General features: G+C 38.0%; 2 protein-coding genes across 2 annotated transcripts in view; one reads left to right on the top strand and one right to left on the bottom strand.

Moving 5' to 3' along the window:
- Positions 1 to 4089: 4089 nt before the first annotated feature.
- LOC110441989 (cAMP and cAMP-inhibited cGMP 3',5'-cyclic phosphodiesterase 10A-like) lies at positions 4090 to 14497 on the top strand. Its single transcript, XM_021485331.1, has 3 exons — positions 4090 to 5479; positions 10702 to 11203; positions 12247 to 14497. The coding sequence occupies exons 1-3, from the start codon at positions 4932 to 4934 to the stop codon at positions 13642 to 13644; spliced, it is 2448 nt and encodes an 815-aa protein (XP_021341006.1). The 5' UTR covers positions 4090 to 4931; the 3' UTR covers positions 13645 to 14497.
- Positions 14498 to 17104: 2607 nt separating this feature from the next.
- Positions 17105 to 17212, bottom strand: part of LOC110441997 (cAMP and cAMP-inhibited cGMP 3',5'-cyclic phosphodiesterase 10A-like) — a 4282-nt gene continuing 4174 nt past the window's right edge. The window contains exon 4 of the mRNA XM_021485372.1: positions 17105 to 17148. The gene's annotated coding sequence lies outside the window, so the exon portion shown is untranslated. The remainder of the gene's footprint in view (positions 17149 to 17212) is intronic.

The following is a 17212-nucleotide window of genomic DNA, read 5'->3' as shown; positions in this document are numbered from 1 at the left end:
ATAATTGTTCCAGTCTTCAAGAACAGTTGAGACTCAACATTGCTGGAGCACATATACCTTACCCGTTACACTACCATGATTTTACCAAAAATATTTTTATCATGTTACGCTTTTGTGATCCTGACACGAGCGTTGATAAATTGGAATGGCAATATTTACAGGTGTACTTGTCACCAGGCGTTTCTATGACGCATGCGAGATAAACCCTTTAGCGCCTCATTTCAATATAGACTATTTTCTCAGATGTCAAATAGGAGTTGATGAATATCTATATAACTTGTTGGCAATGTTCACCTTGCTCTAGATTTGATTTCTGAATCAGCCATGCAGATTTAATCCTTTCGGAATTGTATCAATCCGGGGTTTACTCGGCCGGTCGGATTGAATGGGGTTGCTGAATCGATGAATGCTATGACGGAAACCCTGTGGCAGGCGTACAGATGTACATAAATTACCATCCTCGTTCAAATACAACAAAAGTAACATGAATTATTCAGGTTTCTGTGATGGTTTTAAAGAGATGTGGTCCGTACGATGTCTGCAGTAAACTTTACAACGAAGAACTTCGTTTTTATACTGTTAATATCTTAATTTTCGCGGGTGTGTGTCAATTTAAACTATGCATACTCTAGGGAATTTCAATTCACTGATTGAATATAACATGAATATATTGAATTGCCAAAATGGTGCAATCCTATTCAAAACAAGCCGTAATATATGCGTTTAAATACCTTAAATCCAGGAGCTTAATTACGACCCTGTTAATATATCAATTATTCAAAAATAGAAGTAAGATCTCCTAGAATCAAAGTGTAACAAGTCTGTCGGCATCCAGCAAAAACAAGGTGTTGCTTCTCTGTTATTTACTTTCATTTTCTAGGGGCCGCGGTGGCAAAGTGGTTAAGGCGTCTGACATTCTGCTACCACTAGCCCTCCATCACTGGGTCGCGGGTACGAAACTTGCGTGGGACAGTCGCCAGTTACTTCCCGTAGGTCGGTGGGTTTTCTCCGAGAACTCCGGCTTTCCTCCACCACCAAAACCTGGCACGTCCTTAAATGACCATATTAGCTGTTAATAGGACGTAAATCACAAACAAACCAAATTTCATTTTCGTCTATATTATTGGGTTATACAGGAAATTTTCATATTTCCCGAGCAGATCGATGGAAGATCCGGAATTACGAAACCCAAATAAGTAATATTGCGTAATGTCTCCTCCCTGAAACCTGTATAACGTCTTTTTGATTCTAGTTTATACAAAGACAGTGCTTTTTGTATTTCTATATATCACGGCAAATTTGAAGAATAAAATCAAAACATGTTAAGCTGTGATAAAGTACATAAACATAACTTTAATTTAAAAAAAAATGGCAAATGGCAAAAAAACTCTCAAGAAAGAAAAGAATTCGTTTCAACCAATGTTTTCTTTAAACTTCAGAACAATAGACATAATCTTGAACTAATTTCGCAGGGAATTAACGCATTAACAGAAGTACTTCTTAATGCCTCTAAGAATGGGGTGGTCGGGTGGCGCAGTGGAAGCGCCGGGGTTCGATTCCTCGATCGGGCATGAAAAGGTATGGGGTCCCCTGCCAGACCACGTGGTTTTTCTCCGGGTACTCCGGTTTTCTCCAACATTAAGACCCGCGCGCGCTAACATCCGGGCAAACAAGAGTGATTGATATAAGTTTTAAAAATTTGTTTCAACGCTGTTGCAAAATAAATAAAGAATTAATCAAAAAAAGAAATTCCGACATTCATCGCCCTTTTACAAAGACTACAATTGAATTAATGTAGCCTCATGAGCACGTCCTTCAACTTCCGTGCTTTGACCTCGTCTTCGTCTTTTTCTTGGACCTCGACCTCAGCCACGACCTTGCCTTTGTTTAGCCATCTTGTGCTGATGCAAGCTCTCGGAAAGAAATCTACTGGTACATTAAGGAGCTACGCGCACCCCTTAACGCATTTTTTCACATTAAGGGATGCAAGAAACGTCACATCCTGCATGCTAATATTTTAACTTTGCTGCTTAAGGATGCCTGTCCCACTGCAGACAGAACACTACAGAACTCCACTGTGTGTTTTTTGTATATACAGTAATCACCCCTTAGTTTCGTTTGGATAAAACCGTAGCGCTTTTGTGTCATGACGGTTCCGTTGACCAGGCGCTTGTACGTTTATGCGCAACAACCGGTTCGTCCGTTTTTAAATGTAACATTTTCTGGTATAAATCCTGGCGGACCTGCAAAGGTCAAGGCTCGTCTACAGCATCAGATTACTAGGTCCAGTCTTATTTCATAAATGAACAACTCTGGTCCAACCGGTTCAACCGTTTGGATAGCGATAAACGAAAACGACCCTGGTAGCAATTTGATGTCCATGATTCGAATCCGGCGTAGCCAATCCGATATTTTTTACACTCGGAACACTGTTGTTGATAACATTTTGTTATTTCATCTTTATTAACTTTTCATAAGCGTTCCGACACCAGGTATGTTTTTCGGGTGGGGGTGGGGTCTGTTTCCGATGCGTAGTTCTTTAGGTGCGGGAATCTTTAAAAAAAAAAAAGAGAAAGAAAAAATGGGTGCACACAACAAAAGTGTACGTGTTAGTATAGGATTCGAACACAAGACCGAATCTTAGTGATAAGTATTGGTACTTAAATCCATAGTACAAATATATTGCGATACACACAACGCGTATTGCAATACGTATCGATATGTAATTGGTATACCTACCCAAGACCAAACAATAAGGAACGACTATAGCTAAAGTTGGTGTTTCAATTAACGAAAAAAATTGTCAAGTAGGAATATTGAAGTTAAGTACCAACCAAACTGATCTGTGTCTTTGAAAGCTTGATTTGTATGACTTGCTCATTAAATACAAATGTTTTAGTCACTATGACTTTAGATTTTATAAAAAAAAAAATGCTTGTGCCGATACGTATATATCGTACCGGAACACCATGCATCGATATAATACCAATGGGGAGTCGGGTGGCGCATTGGATAGCGCACTTGCCTTTCACCAAGGCGGCCGGGGTTCGATTCCCTGTTCGGACGTGAAAAAGTATGGGGTCACCTGCCCCCGACCGCATGGGTTTTCTCCGGGTACTCCGGTTTCCTCCCACAGTTAGATCCCGCGCGCGCTAACATCCGGGCAAACAAGAGTGATTAATATAAGTTGTAAAAACTTGTTTCATAATTGTTGTAAAATGAATAAAGTTCACTATTCCGTATCGCGGTATATCGGTATATCGGTATAGATATATCCCGAATCGAGAGTGAAACCCATGATGTTTACATGCGCTCATATTATCATCTGAATTTCATACATTCCTAGTCGTAGCAAGCACAAACTATATAATAGGTTGTTGCGGTATGTGTCACCTTAAATTACAGATAGTGTTTATAACAACGTTTCTGTCCAACTAAACCAAACGTTGAGGAGGAGAACGTGAAATTTATTGTATAAATATAAAAACCGACATGTTCATTATATATTTTATCGATTTAGCTACTAGTATATTGAAGTAAGTTTTGTCGCTTCATTGTAACGATGAAAGGATTGGATACGTCAAATATATATATATCCTCAAACCTAAAGCACCGATATTTTTTCTCATTTCTCTGGCTTTCAATTAAACTGTCGCGATAAAACGAAAGAAATCCTCTTTGACATAAACATCGATCTCTCTATATCTCTTTTCTTCCGCGGTGTTGCTATTGATCTCAATTGAATTTATTTAAAATTCAATATTCAGTAATACACTGAAATCGCGCGTCCATTCTATACACTTCCATTCTAGTATGTAATCTTCTGAAAAAAAATACATAGAAAACCGCCCGATCCATGATGCTCATTCATATTGCCCTAATCCCCTTACAAGCCCGATCTCCTCTATAGATGGTTAAAATTCACACAGTCCCGATCGGGTGCTCGTTGGTCGTTGATATATGGAGAACACTTACGAGTATGTGTATTGCATAAAACGTTGTTTAACCGGGACGGCACCGACGTTTTTTTTTTTTATTATTTTATTTTACAAGCATATTTGAAAGATTTAACGTATCACCAGTCCGGACATAGGAGTTGCATTGGTGCGCTATGGCGTGTCAACGATTCACTTAATCTTTAGTTTCGGATTTTTTTCCTGTGGACTTTGTGTTTGTGAAATTTTGGTTTATTTTAATCATTTATTGGAGTGTACTTATCCTTCGGAAATATATCATATCATTCGTTCCATCGATGTTTAAAAGATTTGAGCTGTCGCGTATACATATGTGTTGCGTGGTAGATTTACCACGTCCGATCGTATTTGCATTTCTAATTTTCACTTCAAAGAAAAAAGACTGGATAATAGTCAATTTTGATATTGACAGCGATTTTACATTGTTACGCCCATCATCAAATACCAACAACAACAAAAACATGTAAAGGCGATCGAGGTTTGGGCAATACATCGATGGACAGCGCGATAGAACGGCACGATCCTTATATAAATACGGGTGGGTATTGATCAATTAGAACGGAAGTGAACCAGAGGGCACAGTCGTAAAGTTATTCAAATGTGGCCTTTAATACGATGTGTTACAAACAGGGAATACGTATAACTCAAGCAATATATACATTTACTTTATTTTGTCACCGGGAATTTAAATTGTATCATTCTGATGTCAATTCAATACAGGAGTAGGAAAAGACGGACATATACCGCTAAAAGGAAGGTGGTCAGTCGAAACTGAAGGACAAGAAATAAGTTGTGCCGATTATTTTGGTGACGTCAACAAACAATGAGACAATACACAAAAGTGATTACGTCATAATATCAGGCTAGCAACACATGGATGAAAGAAAAGCAACAGACATGTTGTTTATGCTGTGTACATGATGTGATAGCAATCGTTCTACGGTTTCGACTAAAAAAATGTCACGAAATTCATTTATGTTATCACTTACAAAAAAGAGTCCGTTTCCGGGAAACATGTCCACTAACAGATGGAGTGACCTGTGTTCTCCAAGGATAACGGAGCTAGACGTGAAAATATTCCTGGAAAATAATCCCAGTGTGTTCCGGCGTTACGTCATGGACTCCATTAATGTGGACACTTTGGAGGAGTTGATCAAACGAAAACGGAGAGCAACATCGTGTCGGGTGACAAAACGACACAAGGCACTTCTAGGGGACTACGACTTATTGTCAACGAAGGATGTGGCGTCGAAGCTCCTGGAGAGCGTTAACGCCAACAATCTGCTGAGTCGTATGGAAGAGTTAAGTAAAATTCTTGCTCAGGCCGTAAATGGAGACTCGCATTCACTTTATGTACCAAAAAACAACGACACTGAACTACACATATTTCGAGGGGGCGTAACAATACCTTACGGACCCACAGGCAAAGGAAGTACAGTTGCTGCGCATGCGTTCAACACGAGGGCCTCATTAACTGTTTCCGATATGTCATTAGAATTAGCAAGGTATGTTCATCATCAAAGTCAAAAGAAATGCCTGGACAGGGTTTCCTGTGCACATGTTCATGTAAACCAAACGTCAGGATGATGTAGACTATAAAACAGATGTTGTTTGATTTGCATGCGCCTGTGCACCGTTCTGTTAAATAAAATCAGTTTCTTATTTAAAAAAATCCTTGATTTAGCCTCATAGATATTAATGTCAAAACTAACAAGGTCGTATTTAAATGCACACATTTTTTCTTAAAGAACTAGAGCAGAAATGGAATATCGCGAAGTCCAATATTTGGCAAAATCATTGTTTTTAGGACTAGCAAAAGGTAACTGATCTGACATAAACTAAACAAACCTATTCTAGTTACAAAACATGATGTAATGATGTGAAATGTTTCACAAACATGGAACATGTAAGATCATTCAATTTCAACAGATTTTATTGACATTGTATATGTCGGTTGTAATTGACATCATGCTATCTAGGCCTTTTTTAGTCAACTTAAAGATTCACAAGAAACTTGTTGTGGTTCATGATGAAGATATTGAGATGAGTAAAAACTCAAAGATATTTCTGATTCAATGATAAATTTCAAATTAATATTCTTTAAATGTTGAACAGACTACCACCAATATGCCTAAGGTATTGTTTGGTCGATTTTCAAAGACAGACGGAAAATGAGACTTTGATATTCTTATGGGAGAATATCATCTCATATGAAAACAACACATCGAGTTTTCTAAAACAACGCCTTCAGACTTAGCAATGTAATTTTAATGTAGGAGAGAGTATCTGTAATGTCTAAACGAGTGTCACAATAAAGGGAAAGAGGATGGGCTAAATGTGAAATGAGCTTAAGATTCTTGAAGAGAGTTCGAAACTTTTCCAGTTCGAAGGAAAACGTACTTTCGAAAAAGGCATTGGAGAACTTTTAATATGGCATTAGTGAACTTTTAATATGACATAAGTGAACTTTTGGTATGGCATTAGTGAACTTTTGGTATGGCATTTCTAAACTTTTGGTCTTATATTGCTAAACAGAGTACAAGTTGTCTTTCCCTTTGTTTTGGTGTGTCCTCGTTTCCTGTTGTTGTTTTTTGTTTCACCTTAAGAGTTCAAATTTCGACTGAATTCTAAGTTTCGTCCTTGTATTGAGGCTTTGGACCATATTTTTATTTTCTATTTAATACTACTACCGTTATGATAACCTTACCATTTTGTATATGTCACGTGCCCAGTGATCGTCACGGATCTGACAAGGTCGTCACGGCGCGTAATACGTGGGTCATTAACCCTGAATTAAAGTACAAGCGTTTACAGTTTTATTGGCCCACTGTTCCTACCCCTTTACGTTATTCACCACCCGTAACATACCCAGCGTGTTCTATACAACACGGACTTACACTCCCTGCAGGGACTAACGGTTAAGCATTCAATGTGTTGTCGTCTGTGTTGACGTCACTAAGAATATTTAATATTCATCTCCTATATGTATCATTATTTTCGGTTTGATTTTATCAAAATGTTATTCGGGGGACTGGTCAACATACCGTAGAGCCCATTCATTTTAGCGGTGTTTTTTTCTCGGAACAAATTCGCGGTGATTTGACTTCGTGCAACACCGATAAGAGTCAATATTTATAAATTGTTTTTTTTTATCAAGGCGAATTCCGTACCTACATCATTATTGATGAAGGGTACCGGAATCAGCCGAGGTTTGCCGAATGGGCGTAACTTACAACATTTTACGCAATTTATTACGCGTTTTTTTTTAGAATGCGAATACAGCAGAAAAGTAGTTCCGAATTATAAGCGTTATGCAGTATTTGTTTCCCAACACTGAAATTGTATGACGTCATGTAAAAGAAATAAGATATTAAATTAACAAGCTAAACCATTATAAGTAGCCATGCAATAGATCTTGTCCGGATTTTGAAATCTGGATGTAAACTTTATTGAATAAGAATGCCAAATTATGAAATAGAATATAAAGTTATGATATTTTAATATGAAGTTATTGAATGACAATATAAAATTATTGAATGGAATGGTGATATATAATTATAAATCAAAAACTTACAATGAAAAAAATATGAATTCATTTTTTAAATTATGAAATAGGAATGATGTATATTTCTGAAAAATGTAAAGATATGAAGTATGAATGTGAAATTATCAAATTAAGAAAGGTACTTAAATATTATTAAATATGAATATATAATTTAAAAAAAGTGATGTAAAATTATGAAAAAGTAACACCTTATTATTGAATAAGAATGTCAAATTCTGAAAAAACGATAGAGTTTATTAGATAAAACGATATAGTTTATTAGATAAAATGATATAGTTTATTAGATAAAACGATAGAGTTTATTAGATAAAACGATATAGTTTATTAGATAAAATAATATAGTTTATTAGATAAAATGATAGAGTTTATTAGATAAAACGATAGAGTTTATTAGATAAAACGATAGAGTTTATTAGATAAAACGATAAATGATCAAACAATAACGTAAAACTATTGAACAGGAACGAAATGTGAAGTTTGAGTAAAATAGAGTTTAAATTTAAATGAAACGTTCATTTCTTTTTCTCGTAACGAAGCTTTTGAGGTAAAAGCACTAAAAAGAACCAGAGTGTCGCCATGCAGGTACTAAATTGGAATTCAAAAGTGACAAAACAAGTAAACAACAACAAAAAGCAACACAATATAAAAGAGAGACGAAAGTTATGCGCTTCCATCACCTCATAAGACACTCGTCATAATGTTTTCTCGGTCAAATCCAGGAACAGATTCCGAAGAAGACACGATGTATAGAGGTCTTTGATCACGGCAGACAGTGGCATAATTTTACATTTCCGTTGTATAACCTACCAACCGAACATGTCTGTATAATGTAATGGCAGCATGAACACTTGAATGTATTTTGAGTCGGAAACTGTATTTCCACCTTTTTATTTGATTGATTGAATGATTGATATTACATGTATTGATTTATTAATATCTTTTTTATTTTTTTTTTTTTTTTTTTTTTTTTTTTATACTGTTTTAGTCATTGGAGGCCAATCTTGGTGTGGCGTTAAATTCGAATTATGATGGAAATTCCCGAACGGGTTATGATTAGTGTCTGTCGCCTGACGGAATTTTGTAACTATATGAAAAATTGCTGTTCCGCCATTTTGTAAAACTGTTTATAAAAATATCATCATTAGCCAATAGAAACCACACAAAAAGTTGAAATAGAATTTTCTTTGCTATTTTGAAGGAAATAAAAGGACTGTAGTGCGTCCTTTTAAAACATTTATATAATAAGTTAAGTTATATTTAGGAATTTACTCGAGTCACGGGGAAAATCGCACAGTTTGTTTGATAATACTCTTAATACTTAAAATTACAGCAGATTGTTGTACACCACAAGATGTTGGAGTACTCAGGGGTCGGAATGGAAAGGTTTCATTATATGCAATCAATTTATTATGTGTTGAAAACCTCATTGACATGTACAGTTCTCGACATGTGTATATACAAAATACACTCCAACCAGGTTTCCCTCCCATAATGCTGTAAGTTTACTCGCTATATATTTAACCCCTAACAACATTTTTTTTATAACCCATTTGCACCTCTTTCCCGCCTTCCTCCCCCATCCTCTTCTCTTCAATATACTTATATCTATATGTATACTATTAGTCAGTGCCCTCCAATTGCCGTTTCACAAAAAAGGAGACGGATTAACATAAGTACTTTGTACTTGTTTTCGAATCCTATATATATATATATATATAATGTTTGTATTACTGAAATATTATACCGATATTAAATAAAGTTAAAACTAAAATCGCACATTTTATTTTGACGGTAGATTGGCGCCGGCGACACTAACTGTGACTAGCGGTAAACATGTCCGTTTGTCGTGTTACCAGGGGTGTTTTTGTTACTCCGTTTTTGAAATATTTTGCTGCATGGTGCGAGCCATAAATGACATGAATTTGTTTCTTGAAACGGAATAAACGATAGTTTGGGTATACAGAGAACATGCATACATTTATGATATCATATAAACTTATATGCGTTTTGTTCCAAACTCCCCTGTAGTTTTTCGCTATCAAGAAAATCACTTTACATCTGTTTATCTAAGTTTAACCAAATCGTTCACAGCAAGCAATGGTTTAAATGGCTACATTAATAAACAAAGTGGTTTCGAAGTGTTTAGATGATATTGGGATTTTGATCCAAGACATGGTATTGAGTTCAGTATGGGGTGACTTTTAGATACCATTTACCCGTATTCGTGTATATTTCTTAGCGTTTCTAGTGAGGTATGACCACGTGACATATTAGATTATTTGAGTTATCCTCTATCTGTTTTTATCAACTATTTATCCATGTAATCTTATTTTGAAAAATATGTATTCTGCCGAGCACAGGGGCAAGGCACACACTAGCCCCCACCCCCTATACAAGCAAATAGGTATAGTGGGAGTAAGTCTGCGCCTTGCCCCTGTGCTTCCAAGATATTCAGTGGGTATGCAACTGAAAAAGTATTAATATAACCCACGAGTCGTATTTAAGTATAAAGCACACCATCGAGTGAAATGATGATGTTATTACCGTTGCCGCTATCATGAAACATCTGTTCGTTTTTTTTCTACAAAAGTGTTCCATGCAAATAGCATCTTGCGATACATTTGACACTTTACAGAATTATAAAAGTTCAAAATCTGCTACTCCTTACAATCAAAATGAGAGATACATACCTTGCCAATTAAAGTCACTCTTAGTCAGAAAAAAATCCATTTTTATTGCTTCATCTTCTATATATAAGAGTTTCAGATTGGAAAAAAAATACGAACATTTTGACTTAACGGACACATTTTCAGGCTGTGCAATGGAAACGTTGATATTTGAAGTTGTTCTTTTATCGAGCAAGGTAAAACCACAGGGACCTGAGAATTTGCANCCCCCCCCCCCCCCCCCCCCCCCCCATGATCTCATATACCGAAAATCGATCTAAACCCATAAAACATGTTAAATCACTCTAAACATCTTAGTTTAGGTCCACACATACCTGTAACCAATTTTCAGGTCCCTGTGAGTAAAACGTCAAAGAACATCAGTTTTAGAGAAGGTCGAACATTTAGCACATATTTAAAGATAAAGAGTAACTATAAGCGGATTACTAGACACCGTTTTGTCTGATTCCTATATTCTGAAAAACTTTGCTTGCAGGTTTCCAAAGGGTACGGGTCCTGGCGAAGCCATTGACGTCAGCGTTTTGTGTGTACCTCTGATTCTTCCATCTGATGACATCATTGGTGTGATAGAAGTCGTGCGCAACAGCAAGAAATATCCGTTTTCTAGAACGGATATTCAAATGGCACATGCGCTCTTGAGTTGGATGGTTGCCTGCATCAGCGAGAACAATGTAAAGCGAGTTTTAGACTCCCAGCGGCATCTAAACGACTTCCTGTTGGACACCACGCGCATCATCTTCGACGAAATGACCAGTACTGACCTCCTGGTCCAGAAAATCATGATGTTCACTAAGAATTTGGTGAATGCTGACCGCTGTTCCTTGTTTCTAGTAGATGAGGAAACCAACGAACTTTACGCCGATTATTTCGATGAAGGAAAAAAGACGACAGATGGCCAGTCCATTATATCAAAGAAGTCTCAAATCCGTTTCAGTAGAGATAAGGGGATAGCTGGTTATGTAGCGAGAAGCGGAGAGGTAATTAAGCGAATATTCTGTCAATATATTTTTCACGAGACAGAAATATCTAATTGGTATTACAAGAGTTGTATTTTCAAGTGTATTTGTGAAGAGAATTTGTCATGAATTTAAATGTATCGCTAATATTACTTCTATAGTAAACCCCTTGTTATACTGCCATATTTTATTTTGTCGAACATATTTTTGGCGTTATAAAAGTGTCTAATGATCACTCGAGGAGGATTTATAAGGTGGTAGTAGTACAAAAGTACCGCTTTGAAAAAGAGTGGATTGTGTTGGCAGTAAGAGAAGTGGCATGACATGAAATGATGGGCAGTATATCGAGGTTTTAATGTGTGTTTTTTATGCATGGATGATGATAGCTATAACCCATCAATGAGTGCAATTGCTTTCATTATATACACAGTTCATGGCTTATTTGTTTAGATTACATGACACAGAATTATGCGACGTGACGTCACACCATTTTGTTTACATCTTCGTTTTGGGTGGTCGGGTGGCGCAGTGGATAGCGCACTGACTTGCCTTTCACCAAGGCGACCGGGTTCGATTCCCCGATCGGGCGTGAAAAGGTTTGGGGTCGACTCCCGACCATATGAGTTTTCTCCGGGAACTCCGCTTTTCCCCCACACTAAGACCCCTCGCGCGCTAACATCTGGGCCAACAAGATTGATAAATATAAGTTGAAATACCTTGTTTCTTAATTGTTGTGACATAAATAAAGTTTATATATATATCGACATATCTTGTGACGTATGAATACTCATTATCGTGGGTTAATTTTCATGTTTGATTTATTCGAAATCCGTCAAATGACTTATCTTTCGAACCCTCGCATATATGTGATTAGAAAGTCGACGCCTTATGTAAAGAAACATTTGCAAATTGTATTCTGAAACGAAACCTTCTCTTCGACATTCCCTTGAAAACAGAAAAGATGTCAGCAACGTTTTTATATAAGTGTAGGCTACTATAATCCATCGACACCTGTCTCCCTAACTCTCCATTCTTTGTAACGCCATTCTCCTGTATATTTTCAGGTTTTGAACATACTTGATGCCTACATGGATTCCCGTTTTAACCGGGAAGTAGATAAACTGACCGGATATAGAACGAGGAACATCCTGTGCATGCCCATTGTGAGTAAAGACCAGGTAGTGGGCGTGGTCCAGCTGATCAACAGCTTGCGGGGCGAACATTTCACAAACGCGGACGAAAGCGCCTTTAAGATGTTCTCGGTATACTGCGCCATGGCGCTTCATTATAGCCGTTTGTACAACCTGCTTGTGCGCCAACAGAATCAGTACAAGGTAGCTCTCGAGGTCATCCAGTATCACATCGTATGCAAAGAGGAGGAGATGAAAGAGCTGGTATCAGACCCCTTTATTCAGGAAGAGAGCATCCCCTACGATTTCTTCTCGTTCGATTTCTGCGCGTACGACTTTGCCCCTCTCTTGCCCCAGTTGTTCATTCATATGGTGATTGACATGTTTGGAGAAGATACGTTTGAGATGGAACAACTATGTCGGTTCACGATCACAGTGCGAAAGAATTATCGCGACATTGCTTACCATAACTGGGACCACGGCTTCCACGTGGCGCATTCGCTCTGGTGCATGATGCGCGAAAGTCCAAATGTCTTCACCAAGTTCGAACAGATGGCGATCCTGATTAGTGGAATATGTCATGACGTAGACCACCGAGGCTACAATAACGCATTTTTCTCCAAAATGGACCTTCCTCTGGCCTCCCTCTACTCGACTTCCGTCATGGAACAGCACCATTACAAACACACTGTGACCATTCTTCAGATGGATGGGCAGGGCATCTTTTCTTTCCTCACGGCTACAGAGTACAAAGAGATGCTCGGTATGGTACAGCACTGCATTCTTGCGACCGATCTAGCACTCTACTTTCCCAACCAGAAGGCGATAACCAAACAACTGGACGAAAGCACGTTCGATCTGCAAGAAACTGCCGCCAAAAAGCAAGCCATCGCCTTGATGATGACGGGTGCCGATTTGTGTGCCATCTCTAAGCCGTGGGAAACACAAGGAGTAACTGTCGACTTTCTGTATGAGGAGTTTTACGACCAGGGTGATCTAGAGAAGAGTCATGGAATCGAACCTCTGCCCATGATGGATCGGGAACGCATCACGGAGCGCCCACAACAACAGGTCGGGTTTATAGATTTCATATGTCATCCTCTTTATAAGACGCTTCATAGGATTCTTCCCGGCGCCAAACCACTCCTGGACGGATGCTCCAAGAGCAGAGAAGACTGGGCGCAAGTCTTGGCGCAATGTACAGAGGAGGAGAGGAAGAGGAAAGAGGAAGAAAAGAAGGAAGAAGTTGAAAAGGAGGAAGATGAGACATCAGAGAATAGAGAGACCGATACGAGATCAGACGAAGAGGAAACGACAGTAGATGAAAGTTGATACTACGAAAGTGTGAACTACCATACAGATATACTCAGTAACTGATACACAAATATTTCCCAATGTGATATTATAAACAGGCTTCGTGTCTGCAGGGCAGAGATGATATTCCCAAAGTGATATTTATAGTGTTAATGTGTGCTATTAGAGCAGAAAGTATTAAGTAAATGACCTTTATTATTACTCAATGTAGAACCCGGTTAAGTCGAATGTATGTTACAACACGAACACATAATTTGGTTTCATTTTTATATTACTTTTTTACTTTCAGTTCGTAAGTTAAAATTATTCCACGCATGGATAACTCGAACTTATAATACTCGTACACCTGGATAATTCGAACTTTATAATTTGCACACCTGATGGACTCGAACTCTTTAAAACTCTAACAACTGAATGATTGAGTTTTCAGAACACAGACACCAGGATAGCTCGAGCTTTATATAACTGACCTTTATACCTGAATAACTCGAACTTTTTCCTTGTCCGTTTAACTTCGACTTAAGCGGGTTCCATGCATGTAAATGGTCGATCATGATATACATTACTACATTTCTATTAAAACTATTGTAAATGTTTTTAATTATAGAATTTTATAGAACTTTAATGGTGTAAATATCTTAGATTTTAAAAATACATATTATTGCAGTTTTTGTCAAAAATAGATTTACCGTCCTTGTCAAGCTTTGTGTTGTTTCATGTGCGAATATTTTTATGGAATTTTCAAATTATTTTATATTTAGTTATGTTAATGTTGCTGTACTATGCAATTCACGTCTTTAATTTAATGAAAACAAGTTTAAATCATTTTGTTATAGTTGAATGAATTTATTTTGATAGACATTAAATATCTTGTCAATATTGTGTTTGTGACTTTCTGTTTCCAGTCAAGTATTCGCCCTTCACCGATAAAAATCCGTTTTAACGCAGTGTTAATTTCTCCCTCTAACATGTTTTTGCTATTACATATATATACTATGTATTTGTACTTTGTGTGTTCACATGCCTTGTTCTCAGTTCCCCCACTTTTGTTCTCTAAATTGTGGGGGGAACTGAGGACACCCCGTTCAAATTTCCTGTTCTGGTATATTTGTCCTCACTCATGAGGGCTAAAAGGACGATAGTTAACTTACGACGAGCATGTCTCGCTATACAATGTTTGAAACGTATACAATGCCATTTGGTTTTTTATTTTATTTATGAAGTTTCTGAAATTTTCCAAAAAATATAACCAGTTTAAAACAATTCTTTTTTAGTTCTGACCCACCATGTATAATATAGATGTATTAAGCCACATGAATTTCACGTGCCATGCTAAATAGGTAAATATACGGTTGCGGATGTTTATTTTTAAGACACATCTGATAGGCACAGGATTACCCCCCACCTCGTACAAATAGGGGGAGGGGTTAGCCTGTGCTGTGCCCCTGTGATTTAAGATACTCGAAAATGGAGGATGATGGCTGACAACCCGGTGGATCAAAAACACTTCAACGAATACACGTACCCTTAGGTAGCAAAAAACCCACCCGAATGGGAATTTGGAAACGGATACATACGATTGTTGTTTGTTCGGTATAGGCCCGAATCTATGGGAGTTATCCCGCTTGTTATGCATTATGAAGCCTGGCGGACGTAGAACAACGACAAAATATTTCACAATTTCTTCTCAACCAGTGTAGAAATCCAAGAAGGAGACGGAAAGAGGTCCCTTTTTGACATCTTCAACTTCAAGGACACAACAACATTCTACAAAATAGTTCGAATGACTTCGAAACGGTCAATGGCGTCACAAACAAAAATAACATTGTGCAAAAACTATGTTAACTATTCCGTGACTTACAAATTATATTTTGACAACGACAAAGCGTAAAGCGTGATTCACAAACTGTCTAGTGACAAAGACAAAGTATCTCCAGTGACTCACTAAGTGTCGCTGACAACGACAAAGTGTTTCCCTTGACTCACAAATTGTCAGTGACAACGACAAATTGTTTCCTGTGACTCACTAAGTGTCGGTGGCAACGAACAAGTGTTTTCCGTGACTCACAACGTGTCTAGTGGCTACCACAAAGTGTTTCCCGTGCCTCACAAAGTGTCAGTGACAACGACAAATTGTTTCCCGTAACTCACAAATAGTCTAGTGACAACGTGAAAGTTTTCCCCGTGACTCACAAAGTTTCAAGTGACAACAACACATTGTTTCCCGTGACTCACAACGTCCCTAGTGACAACGAAAATTTATTTTCCGTGACTAACAAAGTATCTAGTGACAACGGCAAAGTGTTTCCCGTGACTCACAACGTGTCTAGTGACAAAGACAAATCGTGTTCCGTGCCTCACACAGTTTCAAGTGAAAACAACACATTGTTTCCCGTGACCCACTATATGACTAGTGACAACGACAAAGTGTATTCCGTGACTCACAAAGTTTCTAGTGACAAAGACAAATCGTGTTCCGTGCCTCACACAGTTTCAAGTGAAAACAACACATTGTTTCCAGTTTCCCACTATATGACTAGTGACAACGACAAAGTGTTTCCCGTGCCTCACAACGTGTCTAGAGACAAAGACAAATCGTGGTCCGTGCCTCACACAGGTTCAAGTGAAAACAGCACATTGTTTCCCGTTACCCACTATATGACTAGTGACAACGACAAAGTGCATTCCGTGACTCACAAAGTATCTAGTGACAAAGACAAATTGTTTCCCTTGACCCACAACGTGACTAGTGACAACGACAAAGTGTATTCCGTGACTCACAAAGTATCTAGTGACAAAGACAAATTGTTTCTCGTGACAAACAAAGTTTCTAGTGACAACGACAAATCGTTTCCCGTGACTCAAAACGTGTCTAGTGACAACGACAAATTATATTCCGTGACTCACAAAGCATCTAGTGACAACGACAAAGTGTCTAGTGAAAACGACAAAGTGTATTCCGTGACTTACAAAGTTTATTTTGACAACGACAAAGCGTAAAGCGTGATTCACAAAGTATCTAGTGACAACGACAAAGTGTGTCCTGTGACTCACTAAGTGTCAGTGACAACGACAACGGCAATTTGTATTTAATGACTTCAAAATTGTCTGCTGACAAAAACTAAGGTGTCTTCCGTGACTCATAAAGTGTATCGAGATAACGACGAATGCAAGAAAGAAGGGACATAAACAAAGATGCTTCTTTGAAAACCTTTTGACAAAGACAAGGTGTTTTTTACATGGTTTTTAATGGTTCACAACATCCTTTTATTTACAATTTAAGAAACACAAAAAGGTTTCGGGAGTGGAGGGAGGGGAGGGAGGGGGGTGTATGTGTGTGTGTGTTTGGTATGTGTGTGTGTGTGTTTGGTGTGTGTGTGTGTGTGTTTGGTGTGTGTTTGGTGTGTGTGTGTGTGTGTGTGTGTGTGTGTGTGTGTGGTGTGTGTGTGTGTGTGTGTGTGTTGGTGTGTTGGTGTGTGTGTGTGTGTTTGGTGTGTGTGTGTGTTTGGTGTGTGTGTGTGTGTGTGGTGTGTGTTTGGTGTGTGTGTGTTTGGTGTGTGTGTGTGTGTGTGTGTGTGTGTGTGTG

Source organism: Mizuhopecten yessoensis, unplaced genomic scaffold (assembly GCF_002113885.1).
Source record: "Mizuhopecten yessoensis strain PY_sf001 unplaced genomic scaffold, ASM211388v2 scaffold716185, whole genome shotgun sequence".
In the NCBI taxonomy this organism is placed as follows: Eukaryota; Metazoa; Mollusca; class Bivalvia; order Pectinida; family Pectinidae; genus Mizuhopecten; species Mizuhopecten yessoensis.
This window is presented reverse-complemented; position numbering and strand designations above follow the sequence as displayed.

Excerpts from the sequence above, each read along its gene's own strand:
- LOC110441989 (XM_021485331.1), top strand. The coding sequence starts at position 4,932 with ATGTCACGAAATTCATTTATGTTATCACTTACAAAAAAGAGTCCGTTT. Across the intron at positions 5,480-10,701 it reads ATGTCATTAGAATTAGCAAG|GTTTCCAAAGGGTACGGGTC; the intron begins GTATGTTCATCA and ends CTTTGCTTGCAG. Across the intron at positions 11,204-12,246 it reads ATGTAGCGAGAAGCGGAGAG|GTTTTGAACATACTTGATGC; the intron begins GTAATTAAGCGA and ends GTATATTTTCAG.